The sequence below is a fragment of the Pelophylax lessonae genome (genome assembly GCF_965119305.1).
Source record: "Pelophylax lessonae genome assembly, chromosome: 3".
Taxonomy (NCBI): Eukaryota; Metazoa; Chordata; class Amphibia; order Anura; family Ranidae; genus Pelophylax; species Pelophylax lessonae.
In genome coordinates, this window is record NC_138770.1 from 491,275,923 (window position 1) to 491,300,176 (window position 24,254).

A 24,254-nucleotide genomic window follows, 5' to 3' on the forward strand; every position below is an offset into this window, starting at 1 on the left:
GGCATATGGTCTGAGCACTGACAGGCTGACCCCCCACTCCTTAAACCTCTGCAGCAATGCTGGCAGCACTCATACGTCTATTTCCCAAAGACAACTTCTGGATATGATGCTGAGCACGTGCACTCAACTTCTTTGGGCAGCCATGGCGAGGCCTGTTCTGAGTGGAACCTGTTCTGGTAAACCGCTGTATGGTTTTAGCCACCGTGCTGCAGATCAGATTCGGGGTCTTGGCAATTGTTATATAGCCTAGGCCATCTTTATGTAGAGCAGCAATTCTTTTTTTTCAGATCCTCAGAGTTTTTTGCATTAGGTGCCATGTTGAACTTCCAGTGACCAGTATGAGAGAGAGATAACAAGTTTAACACACCTGCTCCCCATTCACACCTGAGACTTTGTAACACTAACAAATCACATGCCACCGGGGAAGGGAAAATGGCTAATTGGGCCCAGTTTGGACATTTTGACTGATGGCTGTACTCACTTTTGTTGCCAGTGATTTAGACATTAACGGCTGTGTGTTGAGTTATTTTAAAGGAACAGCAAATTTTACACTGCTATACAAGCTGTACACTCACTACTTTACATTGTAGCAAAGTGTAATTTCTTCAGTGTTGTCACATGAAAAGATATAATAAAATATTTACTGCTTTTTATACTTCATGACATCAAATGGGAAGATATTCTAGAGCCCAAAGAAACATGGATGAAAAGCAGGAGTGCTTTAACCACCTCTTTCCCAAGCCTATTGTGACACGTCGCTCCTACACGTAAAAATCTTTTTTTCTTTGCTAGCAAATTTCCTTGGAACCCCCAAACATTATATATTTCTCTATCGTCCATTGACAGACGCAGCTCTTATGCTTCTTCACTTTTGGGATATGCGTCATCTACAGGAATAGACTAGGCAGTGAAAATGCCTATAGGGGTTGTCCCTTGCAACATAACCCCAGACACACTGTGCTGTCATATCATTTTCTTGCTGCCTAATGAAGGAGTAGGACCTAGGTTTTCTGCTGGGACTTTGGTCTCAGTTTTTATATTCTTTTAAGAATGTTTGTTTATTTCTCTTTACTCACTGTCGCTAGTGTGAGGGGGATCCTCTGGGTGAACTACAAGCGACAGCTGGCTGCGGTTTTGCACTGGATAATCTAGATCCTTACGTTTTCCCAGCCTGGCCAACGAGCATGAGCAGGTTATGGTCCGCCAGGCCTCGCCACGACGGTGCCCCAATGGATGGGGATGAGCTTGCGAGCGGATGCCTCGCCGGGACGCATCGACCTGGAACGTCCTGAGTTGCATCGTACCTCTTTTGGCTGGCAGCACCCCCACTCAGGGTGGGAGGCGAGCTGTTTTGGAGCGGAGCGCACCCGGTCAATAGTATGGTGAGTGCTGCAACGCCATTCATGTCTCTGAAGCAGATCTCTGAGGGGGAGATGTTGGCCCACTCCTGGGGATAACAGGGCTGTGTGTTTTCTCTGAAAGCTCCCCCAGGCCTATCAGGACAGGCCCTGCCCTCCCTGCTCCCGCTGGGGGCGCTATAGTTGGCGTCTGACGCCTGGGGGGGTTTAAAAATGTTGTCACGAAGACTTTCACAATATTGTGAATGAGCAATGGCGGCGCATTAAGCACGTGCTGGTGGTGCCAAAGTGCTTTAAACGCCGTTACCCCTTTGCTGACTCAGTCTCCAATCGTTGGACAGTGTCGCTTAAGGTGGATCACACTGTTTCCTGGTTGGGTTGAACAAATCTACTGTGGTACCTGTGGAAGACTCCCCAGCATTCACAGACCCGGTGGACAGACCATTGGAATCCCTTTCCCGCCACCTACATTTATTGGCAGGCTCGATTCTTTCACCCGTATTCGCTTGTGTCCTGGTTTCTCAGATGGTTATTGAATGGGTTAAGGTACTTAGGGGTAACTTGAACCCTGAGGCAGTTTCCCCTGGCTCTAATTGATCTCGCGTACCAGATGGCCCAGGCCATGGTGTACCTGTGTGATGCGGCCCTGGTCGCTGCTCCTCTGGTTACCAGAGTGTCTGCAATGGGGATTGCCATGCACCGCATGGTGTGGCTGAAGAGCTGGTCGGCAGACCAGGCTTCTAAGAAGGCCTTAACGGATCTCCCATTTTTGGGTGAACGCCTGTTTGGTGACTCCTGAGATAATTCGATCAAGGGCCTAACGGGGGGTAAGAGTACTCTTCTTCCCCAACCCTCAAAAGGTAAGGGTCCTCGCAGTAAGCGGCGGCCTTCCTTCACGGCTCACAGGCGGCTTTTTCATGCCTCAGGGGCGCAATACAATGGTAAACCGTTCAGAGCCTCCAGAGGGAACAAGAAGACTTTGTCGGGTAATCCCAAGACCAGCAAGTCCTCCTCTACATGAAGGGACGCCCTCACCCGATTCGGGTGTGGGGGACGTCTGCGTTACTTTCAAGAACCCTGGACGTCTCTGATTTAGGACAAATGGGTTCACACACTAATTCGTTAAGGGTACAAGATCGCCCAGCAGACAGGTTCTTTCCATCTGTCTCCGGATCGATTGAAGGATCTCAGGGTGGCGGTGCAGGATCTCCTTGCACAGGGAGTGATTGTGCCGGTTCCTCGGCAGGAAAGGTTTCAAGGTTTTTATCCAAACCTGTTCACAGTGCCCAGAAAGGAGGACAAGGTGCGTCCAATTCTGGACCTCAAATCACTGAACCACTTTGTGTTGGTGCAGAAGTTTCAGATGGAATCCATTCAGTCGGTGGTAGCATCTTTAATATCAAGGGACAAGGACTTTCTGGCCTCCATCGATATAAAAGATGTGTATCTGCACATCCCTATCTACGAGGGTCATCAGCGGTATCTCCGTTTCGCTGTGGCGGAGGAGCACTTTCAATTTGTGGCATTACCCTTTGGTCTAGCCTCCGCTCCCAGAGTCTTTACCAAGATTTTGGTCCCGGTGCTTGCTCTGCAAAAAGGGGATTGCGATCCTCGGATATCTGGACGATCTCCTGTTGAGGGCAAGTTCTCATCAGACCCTGTTGGGTGACCTGTCTATCACGGTTCAGACCCTTCAGGAGTTTGGGTGGACCATCAACATCAAGAAGTCTGCACTGACCCCATCAGTGCGCTTGAATTACCTGGGTATGATTTTGGACTCCTCTCTGGCAAGGGTCTTTCTCCCCGGGGAAAACTTCAGACTTTGCAGAGCGAGATCAGGTCACTGATGGACGCCGATCTCTCCTCCCTGCGGACTTGTATGAGGTCTTTAGGGCTGATGGTGTCGACCTTCGAGGTGGTCCCGTTTGCTCAATTTCACACAAGACCTCTACAAAAAGAGATTCTTGTCAAGTGGGACAAGGATCTGCAGTCCTTAGACAGAATATGTCTAAGCCATTTCACAAGGTTGGAGCTCTTGTGGTGGCTTCAGTTGCCCACTCTGAGCCAGGGCAGGTCTTTTCTACCACTGTTGTGGACAGTGGTCACCATGAATGCCAGCCTGTCGGGCTGGGGTGGTGTGCTGGACAACCTCTGTGCCCAGGGCAGCTGGTCAACAGAGGAATCCTCCTTACCAATAAATGTCCTGGAGCTCAGGGAGGTCAAGCTCTGCCTCCTTCATTGGACGACTCGGCTGCACAGTCTACCAGTTTGGGTAAAATCCGACAATGCCACGGCTGTGGCTTACATCAATCATCAAGGGGGCACCAAGAGTGTCCGGGCGGCCAGGGAGGTTGTCGAGATTCTGACTTGGGCCGAGGACCATGTTCCGGCTCTCTCCGCAGTTCACATTCCCGGTGTGGAGAATTGGCAGGCGAATTACCTGAGTCGTCAGGTTCTGGATCAGGGAGAATGGTCCCTGCATCCAGAGGTTTTTCACCCCCTGTGTACCCGATGGGGAACCCCGGAGGTGGATATGTTTGCGTCTCGTCTGAACAAAAAGGTACAGAGGTTTGTGGCCAGGGCTCGAGACCCGCTGGCCGACGCCACAGACGCATTGGTGGTGCCCTGGAGCCAATATCGGCTGATTTTTGCCTTTCCTCCGATACAGCTATTGTCGAGGTTCCTCCGCAGGTTGGCGATGGAAACGGTGCCAGTGATTCTGGTAGCTCCAGACTGGCCTTTCCGGTCTTGGTACGCAGATCTGGTAAAGATGGGCGTCGAGCCTCCTTGGCGGCTACCTTTTGAGAGAGGATCTGCTATCTCAAGGGCCGATCTTCTATCCTGCTTTACGTTCGCTGGCTTTAATGGCGTGGCTGTTGAAGGCCAGGTGTTGAGACAGAGGTCTCTCTGATTCTGTGATTCCTACCCTGTTGAAGGATAGAAAAGCGACTTCCAGGAAGATTTATCATTGTATTTGGAAGATGTATATTACCTGGTGTGAATCGCAAAAATTGCATCCTCGCTCGTTTTCGGTGGCGAGAGTCTTGGCTTTCTTGCAGAAAGGAGTTGAGCAACGTTTGGCTTTAGGCACGATTAAAGGACAAGTATGGGCCTTAGCCATTTACTTCCAACACCCGTTGGCGACTAATTCCTTGATCCGCACCTTTATTCAAGGGGTGCGTCATATGGCTCCTTCAAGAAGATCCCCTTTGCCTCCGTGGGATCTGAATTAGGTTTTGTCTGTTCAACAGCCTCCTTTTGAAAATATTAGGGACATATCTCTGCTTTTGTTGTCTCAGGTCGCCTTTCTGGTGGCTATCACTTCTGCCCGCAGAGTGTCTGAGTTGGCGACGCTTTCCTGTCGCTCGCCTTATTTGGACAGTTCATAGAGATAAGGTTGTTCTCTGACCTAATCGATCTTTCCTTCCTAAGGTGGTGTCTGCTTTCCACCTCAACGAAGATATTTTACCTTCGCTCTGTCCTAAGCCTAAGCATCCCAAGGAATTTGTCTTGCATTCTCTGGATGGGGTTCGGGCGATCAGGGTTTACATGTTGGCCACAGAGCCTTTTAGGACATCTGATTCTCTGTTTGTCCTTACTGAGGGATCTCGTAAGGGTTCGGCTGTGTCTGCTGCGACCATATCCAAATGGATCAGGGAGACAATTGTTCAGGCCTATTCATTGAATGGTCAGGTTCCTCCCTTCCCTGTGAAGGCGCATTCTACTAGAGTGCTTAGTGCCTTTTGGGCTTTTTGCCATCAGGCATCTGTTACTCAAGTGTGTAAAGCGGCGACTTGGTTGTCCGTACATACTTTTCTCTGTCGCTCATTGACAGACGCAGTCCTCTTGATTAATATCAATTGGGTTATACTGCCCTCTACAGGAGTAGGACACTAGGCAGAAGAAAATGTTCTGGCCACACCTTAGGGGCAGTCCCAGAGGGTATATCCTCTCACTTCCTGCTACAGGATGTCAGTTTTTTTCTGTCAGGAGTAAGGACCTAAGTTCCTTGCTGGGATCTTTGGTCCTGGCAAGATTTTTTAGATAAATTCTTTTTAGTTAGCTTTTTTTCTCCAGTTGTTCCTGTGAGATCTTCAAGCAATTATGCCGGATCTGGGCGACGGGCTGGATGTTGAGGTCCAGTGGTCACCCCAGCCGGCCTACAATCGCGTGTAGATTCCAGCTCCGCGCTGGATCGGTCGCGACACATTTAAACTATTATGCTGGAGCTGGGTGGCAGGCTGGATGTTGAGATCCAGTGGTCACCCCAGTCAGCCTACGAGCGCAGGCAGGCCCTAGCTCCGCGCTGGGTCTGCCTGCGACATAGTCCCACTGGACGGGGACTGGCCCTGCGAGTTAAACGTCTCGCCAGGACGCCTACGACCAGTCGGAAACTGAGTCGCGGCGTCCGTATTGGTCGACAGCCCCCCCACCTCAGTGGAGAGGGGTTCTGTTAGGAGTGGGTGCCCGCCTGTTCCGGTATGGTGAGTAGAATGTTCCCCCTCTCCCCTGTCGGGTTTTGGGAATGGATACGGGCCCCTCTGTGGATGGTTGGACCCTCTTGATCCTGGGTTCCCCCCCTATCCTATGACATGCTTCACAGATCTCCCTCTTGATAGTGTGATTTGGTGAATAAGAGATACCACTCCAGGAGGCTTGGTTTGGGAGCTGACTATCTGATAGTCACTGCAAAGAACTGGCGCTGTAAAAGGAGGAAGCCATGACTGAGATCAGTCAGGGATGGGGACAGGGCGCCGCTGGCGTTACTGTTTGAAGTAGTCATGTAAGAGAGGGTGATATGATCAAGCACCTACCTAATGCTAGTGATGCAGCTTCATGGACTACCGCCATCCTCCCGCAGGCCGCACGGAATCCGCAGGCCGCCGCCATCCTTCCACAGGCCGTCCGCAGGCCGCCGCCATCTCCCGCAGGCCGCGCGGGGCCGCCATTTTGGCATAGCCTGGTGTCTCCTGCATGGGGGCGGCCATTTTGTATACACCCAGCTACCCGAGGAGTAGCAGTGGGAGTGCCGGAAGGCATGTAAAGGGGCAGAGCCACCTCCTTTACCCGGGAAAACGATCCACAAGACTTCCTGTTCTGTAAAGGACAGCACTGAGAGCAGTTCGGTAGAAGCTTCTGGGCATCAGGTAGTGAGCCCTTGGGGTCTCTCTCTCTCTCGCTCTCTCTGTGGGAGTCCGAAGCAGGTAACACTGAGGGGCGCTGGGGGGATTACAAAAAAAAAGTTTTTTTTTTCTTTTTCAATTCTTGTTTTCTGGCAAGTGTTCTTGGATTAATCATGGACCCTGCCACACATGTATCCCCACCTGATCCCCTTGAGGTGGCCGCAGGACCCTCCAGTTCCCCATTTACTATTGATGCATTGTCAGCGGTTTTGGAGTCTTTTGTATCCCGGGTGGAGGTGGCCTGTCAGGGACGGGGGGCAAAAAAGCGACCCCCGCCTACCCCTATCTCATCTGACATTTTCAGATACGGATTCTGAGCCTGTCGCAGCAGCTGCAGGCCCCTCTTCTGAGGCTAGTGTCTCATGTCCCATCTACTCGCAAAATGAAGCGCTAGTAGATGCACTGATTGTGTCTGTGCGGGAAACCTTAAGAATTGCCTTTGGTACTCGCATGCCTACCAAGACGGCAAAGGTGTTTCCTTTGCCCAAATGTTTTCAAGATATAATTAAGGAAGAATGGGTCTGTCCAAAAACGAACCCCTGGTATTTCCAAACGCATTGCTAGACGCTATCCGTTTGAAGAATCTCTCCTTAATAAATGGACGGTACCACCATTGGTGGATTTGCCGGTTTCCAGACTAAATAAAGCTACTGTTATCCCGTTGGAGGATGCTCCGTCTTTTCGGGATCCAGTGGACCGTAAGGCGGAATCTTTATCCCGCTCGTCTGGTTGCACAAACATTGACCGAGTGGACCAAGTTGTTACGCCGAGATCTGGAGGGGAGAAGTCTCCCCCCGGCAGTATCGGACTTGCTGGAGCAAATATACAAGCACTACAGCTTGTCTGTGACGCCGCCCTGGACACCGTTCCATTGTTGGGGCGTGTATCGATCTCGGCGGGGTCCTTCAGCGCATGTTATGGTTAAAGTGCTGGTCGGCATATTAAGCTTCCAAAAGAGCTTTTGACCGACCCCCCCTTTTCAAAGGGATCGCCTGTTTGGTGCTACCTTGGTTAAAATTATCAAGGGTCTCATTGGAGGCAAGAGCACCTTTCTACCACAGGCTACGAAAGGTAAGGGAACCTCGTCGCAGACGGGGACCTTCTTTTTCTGTTCATAAAAAATTGTTTCGTTCCTCTAAGGCGAGTAATAAGGCGAGCTCCTCCAAAGACCCCGCAGGGGGTTTCAAGGGGGCCTACGGCCGCATCACCTTGAATGCCCCCGATCTCGGAAACTAAACAGGGTTGGGCCTGTTTAGTACCTGTATGAGAAACCGCCTGGGAATACCAGGTGCTGTAGGCTTAACGCTGGTCAGGTAACAAAGATCCGGTCCTTCCAGACCTGAAAATAAGACCACACAGCCTGAAGGTGCGCCCCCACCCATATCTGGGGTGGGGGGATGTCTTCACCGGTTTCCGGACCCGTGGCTTTCCAGAAATCCAGACAAATGGGTTCGCGAGGTCATAGGGGCAGGATACAAGATCGAGTTTTCGAAAAATTTCCACCGGTGCGATTCTTCCCTTCCTACATACGACTATCCCGGATCGCTTAAAGGCTCTGCTGGGCAAGGAGTGGTCCGGTCCCTTGGGGGGGAAAAAGTTTCAGGGATTCTACTCGAACCTGTTCACAGTACCCAGGAAAGAGGGCAAGCTGCGTCCAATTCTGGACTTGAGGGCCCTCAATTATTTTGTCCGGGTGCAAAAATTCAAAAGGGAGTCCATTCGCACCGTGGAGGCCTCCCTGCATCAGATGGATTGTTTGGCGTCCATAGACATCAAAGATACCTAGCTTCACATTCCCATTTATGCAGGACATCAGCGTTCCTTCGCTTTGCTGTGGGAGAGAACCATTATCAGTTGTGGCGTTACCCCTTGGTCTCGCCTCTGCTCCCCGGGTCTTCACAAAAGTGTTTTTACCCCGAATTTGACGCTGTTGCGACAGCGAGGCATGTCGGTTTTAGGCTACCTGGACGACCTTCTTGTCTGTGCAGAGTCTCCTTAGGCTCTGTTGCCAAACTTGGAGATCACCATGGTCTCTTTGGAACAGTTCGGGTGGCTGGTGAACCTGCAGAAATCATCCCTGGTCCCCACCAAAAGACTGGACTATCTGGGCCTAACTTTAGATACATCCTTGGCAAAGGTGTTTCTCCCTGCGGAGAAACTCCAGAGGATTCAGTCGACGACTCAGTTGTGATTCTCTGTCAACTGGCCTTCCCTTCAGATTTGCATGAGGGTTCTGGGACTGATGGTGCCCTCCTTCGAGGCAGTACCGGTTGCCCAGTCTCATACCCGAATTCTCCAAAAGGAGATTCTTCTCAAATGGAACCGGAATCCCGATTCCCTGGACAATCGGATCCGGCTGAGCGAACGAACCAGGGAATCTCTGGTTTGGTGGCTTCGGTCACCAATGCTCAGTCAGGGGAAGTAATTTCGTCCAATCTATTGGACTATTGTCACCACGGATGCCAGACTATCCGGGTGGGGTTCTCCGCAGACTATCTGCTCAAAGGCCCTGGTCCCTGGAAGAATCCAGGTTACCGATAAATGTATTGAAACTGAGAGCGATCAGACTTTGTCTGATTTACTGGACCGAGCAGCTCCGGGGCAGCCCGGTGCGGATTCAGTCGGACAATGCCACGGCAGTAGCTTACGTCAATCACCAGGGGAGCACCAAGAGTGACCTGACGGCCATAGAAGTGGCTGGCATACTTCGTTGGGCGGAACGATTTGTTCCAGCTCTCTCCGCGGTATTCATTCTGGGGGTGGAAAATTGGCAGGCAGATTTCCTCAGCCGTCACATTCTGGATCAAGGGGGATGGTCTCTCCATCCAGAGGTATTTCACCAAATGTGCCTTCATTGGGGCACCCCGGATATAGATCTTTTGGCATCTCGGCTCAACAGGAAGGTGCGGAGGTTTGTAGTTCGCTCCCACGATCCTCTAGCAGACGCGCTGGTTGCCCCGTGGGGGCAGTACCAGCTGCTGTATGCCTTCCCTCCTCTCAAGTTGCTGCCGAAACTTCTTCGCAGGATAGAGGTGGAGGGAATTCCAGTCATCCCTGTGACTTCGGATTGGCCCCGTCGGGCCTGGTACACTGACCTGGTCAGGCTGGTCGTGGACTTCCCTTGGCGACTTCCTCTCAGGAAGGATCTGCTGTCTCAGGGACCAATCTTCCATGCTGTTTTACGATCGCTGGCTTAACGGTCTGGCTGTTGAGACCCAGGTGCTGAAGGACAAGGGGTTGTCGGCTTCAGTTATTCCTACTCTGATTAAAGCAAGGAAAGCGATTTTTCAGAAAGGTCTATCAGCGCACATGGAAGTCTTACATTGCGTGGTGTGAATCCCTTGGGTTTCCTCCACGTTCCTACTCGGTGGCCAGAATATTGGCTTTTCTGCAAAAGGGAGTTGAGCAGAAACTGTCCTTAAGCACTATCAAGGGTCAGGTTTTAGCGTTAGCAATCTTCTTTCAGAAGCCTTTGGCTACTCATTCCTTGGTACGGAATTTCATCCAGGGGGTGCGGCACCTGGCTCCGCCGGTGCGCGCGCTCTTACCGCCTGGGATCTTAATTTGGTGTTGTCGGTTCTTCAGAAACCTCCCTTTGAAGATATTAGGGAGATTCCCTTGCTATCCCAGAAGGTGGCCTTTTTGGTGGCTATCACTTCTGCATGCAGGGTGTCAGAACTGGCCACGTTGGCCTGTTGTTCCCCAGATCTGGTGCTACATAAGGATAAGGTGGTTCTTCGTCCGAATCCATCCTTCCTTCCTAAAGTGGTTTCAGAGTTTCATCTGAATGAGGATATTGTGTTACCTTCCCTGTGTCCTAAGCCCAGCCATCCTTGGGAGTTTGCGTAACACTCCTTGGATGTGGTTCGGGCGATCAGGGTATATTTGACTACTACGAACTCGTTTCGTAAGACGGATTCACTTTTTGTGATCACGGATGGCCCTAGAAAGGGGTTGCCTGCTTCTGCTGCGACCGTCTCTAGATGGATCAGACAGACGGTGGTACAGGCTTATTCTATTAAGGGTCGGGATTCTCCGTTCCCTGTTAAGGCGCACTCCACTCGGGCGCTTAGTGCTTCCTGGGCCTTCCGCCATCAGGCGTCAGTGGTTCAGGTTTGCAAGGCGACTACCTGGTCGTCGGTTCATACCTTTACAAAATTGTATAAGGTTGATGTGCTGGCATCGGCGGATGCCTCTTTTGGCCGCAAGGTTCCTGCAGGCCGCTATTTGAGGAGACCGTTGGTCTACCTCGAGGGTTTGTTGAGTTTTTCACTTGGGTCTCATCTTTTTGCTCGATGAGTCCTTGATGCTTCTGGTTGGCTCCGGTTGGGCCTTCTGGATTGGATTTTGACTTCCATTATCCCACCCCTCATTTGTGGCACTGCTTTGGGACGTCCCAATTGATATTAATCAAGAGGACTGCGTCTGTCAATGAGCGACAGAGAAAATGGATTTTTGGAAGATCTTACCGTAAAATCCTTTTCTCTTAAGCTCATTGACAGACGCAGTACCCGCCCCTCTATTCTGAGTTGGGTTGGGTTAAATTCTCTGACACTGCTTTGTGACATAACTGACATCCTGTAGCAGGAAGTGAGAGGATATACCCTCTGGGACTGCCCCTAAGGTGTGGCCAGAACGTTTTCTTCTGCCTAGTGTCCTACTCCTGTAGAGGGCAGTATAACCCAATTGATATTAATCAAGAGGACTGCGTCTGTCAATGAGCTTAAGAGAAAAGGATTTTACGGTAAGATCTTACAAAAATCAATTTTTACGAAATTCTACAAAGTTGATTTAATGGCATCCTCAGATGCCTCCTTTGGCCGCAAGGTTTTGCAGGCTGCTGTTTAAAAGAGACTTGGTTTTTTTTCTCTTTATAGGGTTGAATTTTTGCTTTGGGGGTAAGCTCCTGTTGGTACGGGTTGAGCTTTTTGTTACCCAGTTGGCTACGTTTTAAGCCTTGGACATACGTTCACTGTTGGTTGCGTGTCTTCCCTCCCTTCATGCCTATACTGCTTTGGGACGCCCCAATAGTGAAGAAGCATAAGAGCTGCGTCTGTCAATGGACTTCAGAGAAACTGATTTTACGGTAAGTTCTTACAAAAATCCAGTTTTTTCTCTTTCCTTCATTGACGGGCACAGCTCCATATCATCTTTGACTCTTGGGTTATGCTATTTTTCATAGGAGTAGGACACTAGGCGGAAAATAATTGACTACGCCTACAGGGCAGTCCTAGGGGGGTATACTCCCACTTCCTGCTATAGGACTTCAGTTTTTTTCTGCCTACTCAGGAGTAAGGACCCATTTCCTTGCTGGGATCTTTGGTCCAATTTTTTTTCTTTTTTTAAATGGACATTTTTTTTTCTTTTATTTTCTGAACTATAATAAAGTCTGTTCCAGTGAGAACTACAATCAACTGCTGGACTGGGCGACACACTGGATATCCTAGATCCTTAGTCTTCCCAGTCCGGCCAGTGAGCACGACCCAACCGCAACTCTGCGCTAGTTCGGCCACGACATAGCCCCACTGGACGGGGGGTTGGCCGACGAGTTAAAACATCTCATGAGGGCGCATAACCCTGGTCATGACCTGAGTCGCAGCAAACTTCTGGCCCACAGCACCCCCATTCCAACATGGTGAGGTGGTCTGCCTGGAGTGCTGCCCGCCAAGTTCCATGCTGTAGTGAGTAGTGTCCCCCCTTCCCTCTGGTAAATGCTCGGGTTGACGCAGGCCCCTCCCTGGGTTGGTAGGACCCCATTGTGTCATTCCTTCCCAACGGCACTCCTCATTATTGGCGTCCCCCCCCCTGCCTAGTCTCCATCATCTAACTCCCCCCCAGGGCCAGGGGGGAGGGGGCGCGACGCGGGCTGACTTGCAAGTTACTCATTCAGATGATTAGTATTGAACACAGTGACACTAGCAGCGCTAAAATAATGAAATGCATAAATAAATATAATATGTCAAATAAAATAAAATAGGGACACCGTATTATTGTTCAGTATGCAAGTGTGAAAATACACCGTAGTCCAGTCAACAATAGCTGGATTCCCATGCAAAAGAAAGTCCAACAACAGTGCAAGATCCTTGGACTTTATAATGAAAATATAAGCTTCTTCTATACACCAGTGCACCTCCACCATCACTCAGTGCCACCCCCGTCAGAATGCACACTCACCAAAGGTAAATAAGTATGCGCCTGTGTGAACCAAGTACAGGTCCCTCTCAAAAAATTAGCATATTGTGATAAAGTTCATTATTTTCCGTAATGTACTGATAAACATTAGACTTTCATATATTTTAGATTCATTACACACAACTGAAGTAGTGCAAGCCTTTTATTGTTTTAATATTGATGATTTTGGCATACAGCTCATGAAAAAACAAAATTCCTATCTCAAAAAATTTGCATATTTCATCCGACCAATAAAAAAAAAAAGTGTTTTTAATACAAAAAAAAGTCAACCTTCAAATAATTATGTTCAGTTATGCACTCAATACTTGGTCGGGAATCCTTTTGCAGAAATGACTGCTTCAATGCGGCGTGGCATGGAGGCAATCAGCCTGTGGCACTGCTGAGGTGTTATGGAGGCCCAGGATGCTTCGATAGCGGCCTTGAGCTCATCCAGAGTGTTGGGTCTTGCGTCTCTCAACTTTCTCTTCACAACATCCCACAGATTCTCTATGGGGTTCAGGTCAGGAGAGTTGGCAGGCCAACAGGTGGGAGACTCTGTCCATAGGACAATCAGTCGTATACTGCACAAATCTGGCCTTTATGGAAGAGTGGCAAGAAGAAAGCCATTTCTTAAAGATAACCAAAAAGTGTCGTTTAAAGTTTGCCACAAGCCACCTGGGAGACGCATCAAACATGTGGAAGAAGGTGCTCTGGTCAGATGAAACCAAAATTGAACTTTTTGGCAACAATGCAAAAGGTTATGTTTGGCGTAAAAGCAACACAGCTCATCACCCTGAACACACCATCCCCACTGTCAAACATGGTGGTGGCAGCATCATGGTTTGGGCCTGCTTTCTTCAGCAGGGACAGGGAAGATGGTTAAAATTGATGGGAAGATGGATGGAGCCAAATACAGGACCATTCTGGAAGAAAACCTGATGGAGTCTGCAAAAGACCTGAGACTTGGACAGAGATTTGTCTTCCAACAAGACAATGATCCAAAACATAAAGCAAAATCTAAAATGAAATGGTTCACAAATAAACATATCCAGGTGTTAGAATGGCCAAGTCAAAGTCCAGACCTGAATCCAATCTTGAATCTGTGGAAAAAACTTAAAACTGCTGTTCACAAACGCTCTCCATCCAACCTCACTGAGCTCGAGCTGTTTTGCAAGGAGGAATGGGCAAAAATTTCAGTCTCTCGATGTGCAAAACTGATAGAGACATACCCCAAGCGACTTACAGCTATAATCGCAGCAAAAGGTGGCGCTACAAAGTATTAACTTAAGGGGGCTGAATAATTTTGCACGCCCAATTTTTCAGTTTTTTATTTGTTAAAAAAGTTTGAAATATCCAATAAATTTCGTTCCACTTCATGATTGTGTCCCACTTGTTGATTCTTCACAAAAAATTACCGCTTTATATCTTTGTTTGAAGCCTGAAATGTGGCAAAAGGTTCTAAAAGTTCAAGGGGGCCGAATACTTTCGCAATGCACTGTACATCAGGGAGAATGACAGACGGCTGTGTTTACATCCCTCTCCTGCGGGAGATCGCGACCGGTGGACATTGGAGCCGCCGGTCACTCGCACAGGGATCTCAGTGAACGAGTGGGGGCGGGAGCGTGCCTCCGGCGGCACGCACTCGCCCCCCACAGGCGGCTGAGCAAGTGACGTACCCCTACGTCACTTTGCCCAGCAGCGGCTGCCTGCCGCAATATATCTGCGGTGGGCGGTCGTTATGTGGTCAAAGTGAACAACTGAACACCAAGTTCACTATATGGACCCCTTATGTATTTATACGTGTTGATCATATCCCCCTTAATCTCCTCTTCTTGAGAGAATACAGAATTCAGTTCCTCTAATCTTTTCTCATGGCTGAGCTCCTCCATGCCTCCTATCACTTTGGTTGCCCTTCTCTGCACTTTCTCCAGTTCCCCGATATCCTTTTTAAGAACTGGTTCCCAAAACTGAACTGCATATTCCAGTTGAGGTCCATATTGAGGTCTTACTAATGATTTGTACAGGGGCAAAATTATATCTCTGGAGTCCATGCCTCTGTTAATACAGGAAAGGACTTTGCTTGCTTTGGAAACCACAGTTTGGCATTGCATGCTATTATTAAGCTTATGATCTACCAGAACACCCAGATCCTTCTCCGCTATGGATTCCCCCAGTTCTACGCCACCTAGTATGTATGATGCATGCATATTCTTATCCCCAAAGTGCATAACTTTACATTTATCAACATTAAACCTCATTTGCCACATAGTTGTCCAATGAAACAGTGCATTGAGATCAGCTTGTAAGTTGGAGACATCCTGTAAGGAAGTTATTCCACTGCAAAGCTTGGTGTCATCTGCAAAGACTGAAATGGTACTTTTAATCCCAGACCCTATATCATTTATAAAGATATTAAAAAGTAAGGGGCCCAACACTGAACCTTGGGGTACACTACTGATAACCTTAGACCAATCAGAGTAAGAATCATTAACCACTACTCTCTGAATCCTGTCTTTTAGCCAATTTTCTATCCAATTACAAACCGATCTTTCCAAGCCAGTAGACTTTACCTTACACATTAGCCGTGTGTGGGGAACTGTGTCAAACGCTTTTGCAAAATCCAAGTATACTATGTCCACAGCCACCCCTCTGTCCAAGGTTTTACTTACCTCCTCATAAAAATAAATCAGGTTTGTTTGAAACTTCTGTCTTTCATTAATCCATGCTGTCTGTTGCTTAAAATATTATTTTTCCAGCAAGAACTCATCTATGTGTTCTTTTATTAAATTCTCCAGTATCTTCCAGACTATAGAAGTTAAACTAACAGGTCTATAGTTACTTGTCAAAGACTTTGATCCCTTTTTAAATATAGGCACCACATTGGCCCTATGCCAATCCAGTGGTACTATTCCAGTCCTTAATGAGTCCCTCAAAATTAGAAACCAAGGCTTTGAAATTACAGCACTCCATTCATTTAGGATGGTGGATGCCATCTAGTCCAGGCGCTTTATCCACCCGTATTCTGTCTAAATATTTCTGGACCATATCAGTTTTGAGCCATTGTGGATCATTTGGGGCTGTGTCAATACCATCCTCATTATGATCATGAGCTCCCCCATGTTCCATTGTATACACAGAGCTGAAGAAAGTATTTAATACATTTGCCTTCTCTTTGTCCCCTGTCACCCACTCCAGATTATTTTGTAAAGAGGCTTACATGCTCAGACCTAACCTTTTAACTGTTAATAAATTTAAAGAATGTGTGGGGGTTTGTCCTATCTTTTGCAATCTGTCCATTTTACATTTTTGCATCCTTGATTTCCTTTTTACATATTCTGTTATATTCTTTGTAACAATTAAACAATGCTAGTGTTCCTTCATTTTTATATTTTTTAAAAGCTCTTTTTCTTTTTATCTATAGCTTTTTTAACTTTGGCCGTGAGCCACACAGGTTTTATTTTTAGCTTTGAAACTTATTACCCATGGGAATATGCTTTACAGTGAGTTTGTATAAAGTCTTTTTGAAAGTTTCCCATTTCTGTTCTGTGCTCATCGATGCCAATATTCCCTCCCAGTCTAAATCCTGGAGAGCAGCCCTCATCCTTGGAAAATATGGTTTGAGATTACAAGGTCCAACAGAGCATCATTTCTAGTGGGGGCTTCCATAAACTGTACCATAAAATTGTCTTGTAATAGGTTTATAAAATTTTGCCCTTTAACTGTTCAAGCAGTGCCATTACTCCAGTCAATGTCTGGGTAGTTAAAATCCCCCTTTATTAACATTGTCCCAGCCCTTGCAGCCCTTTCTATCTTTGCCAGGAGCTGAGTCTCCACCTCCTCATTAATACTGGGAGGTCTATAACAAACTCCAATGATAATCCTTGTATTACGCACACCCATGTACATTTCCACCCATACTGCTTCAGACTCAGCACACTCTCCATCATCTAGGTCCTCTTTCACACTCGCGTTGAGATCACTTATCACCTAGAGACAGACACCACCACACCTCCGTTTTATCCTGTCTTTCCGAAAGAGAGTATAGCCAGGAATATTGATAGTCCAGTCATATGAAGAATGAAGCCAAGATTCAGCAATACAAATTAAGTCATAGTTCTCCTAGTGCATCAGAGCTTCCACCTCGCCTATTTTGCTTTAAATCATTGTCACATTTTGCCCGCTTATTTTCCATATTTTTAGTTTTGGTACAAATAGTACCATCTCCAATGGTTGTTTGTAACATGGGAACCTTTTTATCCTCTGCCCAACTCTCCCCCCATCTTTCCCCAATCCACCCACCAATAGGGGCTGACCCCTGTCTGACCTGTCTGCCCCATTATAATCTAATTCACCTCCCCCCTCAATCCTAGTTTAAAAACTCCTCCAGCCTTCCCATAAACCTCTCCCCTGCTCTGTCATTACTCTATCTGCTATAATTTCGGACAGTCTATGCAGCCTTGGCGAAACTGTGTAGAGTTGAGGTTGCTTCCCTCCTCTCAGATTATACTTCCCTGCTCTATGCTGTGCAGAATATGACCTCAGCCCCCACCCCCCGCCTTCTAGAACGGAAGAATGATGTCTAAAATGTGTGCTTTAGGAAGCCATAGAGGAGAGCGTACAACTTATGTAGGAGGATTTGTTTTATCTCTGTATTACCTGGGGCTATTCAGTTCAGTTGGTATATGTAAGGGTTTACAACAACTTTAACCTTTTTGGGCATATAAACTGGCAAGTAAAGTTTCAATGCAGTTTTTATTGTGAGCAGCAATACAATTGTGTAATTGTTTTAATCATTAGTCATTTTGATAGTTTATAGGTAACTACTTATTGTATTAATAAGTTAGGTCTTGGGTGAGCTGGCCAGAAAAGTGTTTTGTGGCACTGCTTTAGCTGGTGTGTGGTGTCCAAATTTTTTCATTTGTCCTGCATTGCACATGTAAGGGTTAAAACCTCGGTCAGGTTCCTGTTTCTTAATACATACAGTATAATGGAGCCAATAGATCTCCTATCAATGTCTAGAAATGGGAATGACCTACTTTACTACAACTCAGCTGGATTTCTTAAGTGGGGCTGCAACAGGAGTATTCCCAAATAGCAAATAACTTCTGGAAGTGATTTTAGAGTCCAGAAAACATTTATTAGCTATAAAAGTCCATCACATTTTAAGGGTTTGCACTCCCCTCCTTACTCAGGGCTTGGGAAAATGGGACTTCAGCAGTGCCTGGGCTTAGGAGGTTAATAAATATTTTAGAACTCTCTAAGGGGTTGCAGTGTCAGGAGGTGTAGATTAAAAAGTCAGCATGACCATATTGTGCAGAATGACACTTAATTGACAATCTTTTTTTTTTTTTTTTTTTTTTTTTTTTTAGTGCATATCTTGAAAAAAAAAAATATGGTTGTCATGTGCAACAATAATCATTTTCCTGTACAGAATTTTTCATATGTAAGCCACTACATGTGCGGTATGTTTTTTGATAACTATGAGTTTTTTTCTTTTTCAGTCTTGTGTCCTACCTAGGAATTTTCCATCCCCATTGAATGACCTCACTCGTGTTTCAGAAGATGCATTTTTCATGGACACATAGAAGTCCCTCATTGTTAAATGACCCTATAGAGGATCTGCTTTCATCTGCATCCCGTATCAGTTTGTCGATTTGGTGTTTTGAGCATGTTGCTATGATTAATCAACTGTTACCCTTGTCTGTGGTAGCAGAGTGTTCGGAGCTCCTACCATTGCTTATGAAGAGTATATAGAACTTGTCCCTTAGGTTGGATAATTTTAATGTGCTATTTATGAGATTAGGACAAATGTACAGTTTTAACTTGTTTTTATGCGTCTAGTTCTATTTTTACAGTACAAGTAAAAAATGTGCAATGACCCATTCATTTTAAGATGAGAACACAAAAGTTTCATATAGTTTTATCAAACAGCAGAAACAAAGTTTCATACAGAGATATAGTTTTATCTAACAGCTGGTGATAAAATCGCATTTCAGGAATATTTTCTCATTTAGTCTTGTATAAAAGTGATCAAAAATAAATTGCACTGATATATAAACTAATTTTTTGTTCTCTAAAAAATTGAGCATTTTTTTAAACTAAACAAAAAAAAAGAAAAATATAAGTACTACAAATCATGTCAGCATAAGTCCACTTTAGGAAACAATGCCACTTTGATCCTAGAAAAAGCAACAAAATGCCCCGCTTTTCCAACCCACTTATTCTGTCCATACCTTTCCCACACTTCCTTGCAGTCCTAATCATGTAAGCTCCTTCTCAGATTGTGTTGCTCTCCTCTCCCTAGGATGAAGCACTGTAGTATAGAAGAAGTACCCAGGCCTCCTCATTTCAGTTGGCACTGAGTTCTTTGTTGCTGTGAGGGGGACATTGACATGGAGAAGAGAAGTATGAGTGGGTCCTGACTAAGTAAAGTGACAGTCTCTTTTTAAATGTAAAATGTCGGGTTAGAGAGATGGAACTTGATATACACTATATTGTCAAAAGTTTTGGGACGCCTGTCTTTACACACATGAACTTTAATGGCATCCCAGTCTTAGTCCGTAGGGTTCAATATTGAGTTGGCCCACCCTTTGCAGCTAAAACAGCTTTAACACTTCTGGGAAGGCTGTTTGCAAGGTTTAGGAGTGTGTCTATGGGAATGTTTAACCATTCTTCCAGAAGCACATTTGTGAGGTCAGGCACTGATGTTGGATGAGAGAGCCTGGCTCGCAGTCTCCATTCTAATTCATCCCAAACATGTTCTATCAGGTTGAAGTGCAGGCCAGTCAAGTTTCTCCACCCCAAACTTGGTCGTCCATGTCCCTATAGAGTTTACTTCTGCTTTAAACAGGCAAATAGGGAAAGGAGGACAGCCCCAGAGCTAAAGAAGTTGGCATTGGAGGACAGCCCCAGAGCTAAAGAAGTTGGCATTAGTAGCTTTTATATGTCTCTCCTGATAGGATAGCATTAGGATGGAATATTTTCATACATCTGTGTGTTAAGACATTCCAGTTTTTCATCTATTGTGTTCTTCAACCCTTACCAGATGGGGGGAGCTGACCCTTCAAAGGTTTTTAATGCTGGAGGCGTTACATGGCCTTCCCAGACATGTGGTCACTGTGGTTTGCTGTCACAGGATCATGGATTGTGAGCCCACCCTACTGGCTCCCAATTGTAAGCCATGATTGGGAGCTGTTTGTGATATCGCAGTCACTGTGCTAGAAACACTGAGTGTGCGCACTCCCTGCACAAACAAGGTACACCAGCTGAACACCAATATATGGCAGCTTGCCGTTAAAGCTCATCATCTTGCCTGCAAATATATGCAAACAGCCGGTGCTAGCAAGACCCAGACATTCTGTGAAAATAATTAACTCTATTTCCAATCTATTCTTCAGCCTAAAAGCTGCCTGCTGTGGCAAGAGGTCTACTGTAATGATACACAGTAATGCTCTTCTAAAAACATAAATTGTATGTTGTGATCTCTTAACAGTATTCAGGCCAATATGTTAATATGTTGCACTTGTGCATGTTTCAAAGTTTGAGACTTGTGTATTTTTATTTATCATGTTAAGGAAAGACTCCTGAATGCACAGTGTTAATTTTTACTCTTTAATAAATAATAACATATTTTTAGAAGACTAATGCATTATCAATAGGGTGGGACGATGCTATGTTGTCATGTATTTTTCTACATTAGACACATCACATCCCCATTATCATTTGTTATGTAGGAACATAGATTTTACTTGAGTTGGTTCATATTGTTTACATTGAAAACTTTTTTTCTCTGATGGGTTTCTACTTTAAATCTTTCTAATGGAGTACACTTTATAGAACTAATTAAGGGCAGCCTAACAAGATTGCATTATTACTTTTGTCTGTACTTCACAAAACAATGACAGAAGGCATCTAGATACAGATTTACAGCTCCAAGTCCAAATGCCTGCTACCATCTTCACATTGAGTCGTCTTTTTTTTTTTTTTTTTTTTTTGTTCTAGGGCAGTGATGGTGAACCTTGGCACCCCAGATGTTTTGGAACTACATTTCTCACAAAGCTAATACCCTTTGCAGTGTAGGTGAGCATCATGGGAAATGTAATTCCAAAACATCTGGGGTGCCAAGGTTCGCCATCACCATTCTAGGGTAACAGTACTTAGTTCAAGTATACTTACCATTTATCACAGAATTAAATGGTAGGGAGTTCTTGCTGTTGGCAGGCTTCAATTCTGTTGTAATATAAAGGGAGTCCAAGCTTGACTGACATGTCCTGCAGCTGCCTGTATTTATTTTTCGTTTTGCCATATTTATTTAACTAAAGGGAACCTCTACACCTGATAATAAAATGTATGTACACCCTAACAACATACTAATTTACCTCTCTTATTTGCTCCCTTTTGGTCTGCCATACCATTTAAAGAATTTTATTATATCTGTTCAATAATTATTAGAAAAAAGAATAACTGTTTTATGCTATCCTGGCAGATAAACAATTACTTATCTTCACTTGAAGGGTCTTTTAAAGCAGTGGTCCTCAACCCTGGCCTACAGGGCCCACTAACAGGCCAGATTTTAGGTATTACCTTGGGGAGATGCAGACTAGAATACTGCAATCACTGAGCAGCAAATTATATCACCTGGGATGTATTTCAGTTATCTTGAAAATCTGGCCTGTTAGTGGGCCCTGTAGGCCAGGGTTGAGGACCAATGTTTTAAAGGATAAAAGCTGGTTATTTATTCCATTCATGTGGTGAGAGAAAAAAAAATTCACATCAATTGCTCTCCTCAGCATGACATGGCTAAGCAGGAATAAAAATATTGTTTAATGATGCAGTAGGAGCTTCCACTTTGCTGCGTGACAGTGGATAATGTTGAGGTGTGCGTGGTAGTCACAGACACAAAACACATTAAACTCAGTTACTCAACTAGAGACTAGCTGTTCTGCCATTGCAAGAAAAGCAGGTAAAAGAGAGAATTGTATAAGTGTGATTGTTACAAAAGCAAGACTCAAATGTAGAAGGCAGTTGAATGTTTTGATGATTTATATCCGTTCTGCTGACCTAGCAAGTTTATCAGTACATGGAGAGGGGATTTGCTGCTTGCACTGCTCATTAGTGAGAAACCAGTACAGTCAATGTTCCCACCGAGAACTGTCAGCTGGTGAGTGTTTACTCACTGCCACTGCGGACATGAGATGGTCACAGTCCCAGCCAACAGTCATTTGATGTTTATACCCTGAGTAATTCTAACTAATCCTTGCACATTGGAGACATATTACCCTGAATATAAGATCACATACAGTTACAGAAAAACATAGCACTATAAAAGGTTAAGCAGTTCTTTCACTGCCAACTAAGCAGAGCCAAATTGTTTGGGTTTTTATTTCTGTTATGTAATTGTCCAACATTTTTGCACTTACAGAAAATTTGACTCTATAGTTTTATTTTTTTTTATTCACCGGCATCAGCAGTGGTTAAATTAAACTTAACATTTAAGTTATATGCATACAAAATTGATCCCATGATTTTACACGTTTCAAAACCGAGCAGTTATCATATTCAGCATTATATACTACAGAATATAAGACTAGAGTGTTATCCCATGGCAAGTAGAAAAATGAATAGTAATATAAAAAGAACATTGCACAGCACTTTGATAAAAGAAAAAAAAATACAAGGGAACACAATTGATTAACACCAATGTGTTTAAACTATGCAGTACATTGATATGTAATTTCAGCTAAAGGGAATATTTAGTACTTGTATGTTGCTTGGTCACTTATTAATTTACAGTTGCATGTATACATTGGATATGAAATGTGCTAAATGAAACATATATACGATTGGATGTTTTGTAGAATATCTGCAGCTCAAACTTTGCAATAGTAAACACTTTGGTTGTAACGTGGATACTCTGCTCTAATTTTCTTTCCTGTTTAGTAGTTTCACAAAATAAGTACTTTTTAATTTGCAGGTTTTTTTTTATCAGCAATACTAATTTTATCAGTTTCCTAATGATGCTTTGTTAAAACATTATATAGCAATGTCTCCTCTTCCAAGAGTATTCTCTTCAGCTTTACTCCCTGTGAAGTCACTATCCTGAAACCACTGTGTGGTTTGGAGCTTCCATTAATGACTTCTTATATAGGTGACTGTGCTTTATGGCAGATTCTTTTTAATTGCAAGGTTGCTAATGATGATGCGGAAAGCAGATGTGACATGCTCCACAGTTTTTACAGAAGATAAAATATTTACATTGTTTTCAAGTGTTAATTACCCATACAATGTGTGCAAAATATTATAAAGCTGCTGGCATTTTTTATTCACCAATTGTTTCTATTTAGTATAAATATACATTTTATCAGTATGTTGCAAATTTTTTGTTTTTAATTCTGTATGCAAGTTTTTTTGTTGCCTTTTTTGTTTTATTCATCATGGAGCAAAAAGCCAGTCTAAAATAAATACTGATTTACATGTATAACAGTGTTGTGTATTTTTCCTTTTAATGCTTGTATATTTTATGATATGCTTGCAGTGGGGAAAATATTTATTTGATCCCCTGCAGATTTTGTAAGTTTACCCATTTACAAAGAAATGAAGGGTCTATAATTTTTATCATAGGTGTATTTTAAATGATAGAGACAGAATATCAACCAAAAATCAAGCAATTCTTGAGCCACTCCTTTGTTGCCTTGGCAGTATGTTTTGGGTCATTGTCATGCTGGAAGACCCACCCACGACCCATCTTCAGTGTTCTGGCTGAGGGAAGAAGGTTCTTATCCAAGAGTTTACAATACATGGCCCATCCATCGGCCCCTCACTGCAGCAAAGTCTGCCTGTACCCTTAGCAGAGAAACGGCCCCAAAGCATAATGTTTCCACCTCCTTTCTTGACTGTAGGGATGGTGTTCTTAGGGTCATAGTAAGCATTTTTCTTCCTGCAAACACGGTTGAGTTAATGCCAAAGAGCCCAATTTTGGTTTCATCTGACCACAGCATTTTTTCCCAATCCTTCTCTGAATCATTTATTAATGTCATGCGGCTTAAGCCTCCGTTATACTGCAATCCTATGTCTCTCTTTGTAATATACTTTATTTCATTCAATAAAACCTGATTGATAGAAAAAAAGTTTTGCCCTTAGCATTTAAAATAAATACAAGTTACATAGTTTGTGAGGTTGAAAAAAGACATCAGTCCATCCAGTTCAACCTATGATGTGTGTGTGTTAGTACATTGTATACCCCTGTATGTTGTGGTCTTTTAGGTGCCCATCTAATAGTTTTTTGAAACTATCGATGCTCCCTGCTGATACGACTGCTTGTGGAAGCGAATTCCACATCCTTACTGCTCTGTCAGTGAAGAACCCCTTACGTATTTTAAGGTTAAACCGTTTTTCCTCTAGTTTTAGTGAGGGGCCACGTGTCTTCTTGTATTCCCTTTCTCTAAAAAGTTTGTTCCTTATGCTAGGGTACTCACCAGTACAGTATTTGTAAATTGATATCATATCCCCCCTCAAGCGTCTCTTCTCCAGAGAGAATAAGTTC

The 24,254-nt window shown here is 45.0% G+C and overlaps 1 protein-coding gene across 2 annotated transcripts in view; it reads left to right on the forward strand.

Moving 5' to 3' along the window:
- The window catches only part of FEZ2 (fasciculation and elongation protein zeta 2), a gene marked incomplete at its 5' end in the record, with an annotated part of 232,690 nt that extends 214,025 nt beyond the window's left edge, over positions 1-18,665 (forward strand). For both annotated transcript variants that reach the window (XM_082251940.1, XM_082251941.1), the window contains one exon: positions 18,214-18,665. In XM_082251940.1, coding sequence (XP_082108066.1) covers positions 18,214-18,230 — 17 coding nt within the window. In that variant the 3' untranslated portion in view covers positions 18,231-18,665. The remainder of the gene's footprint in view (positions 1-18,213) is intronic.
- Between the last annotated feature and the right edge of the window lie 5,589 nt (positions 18,666-24,254).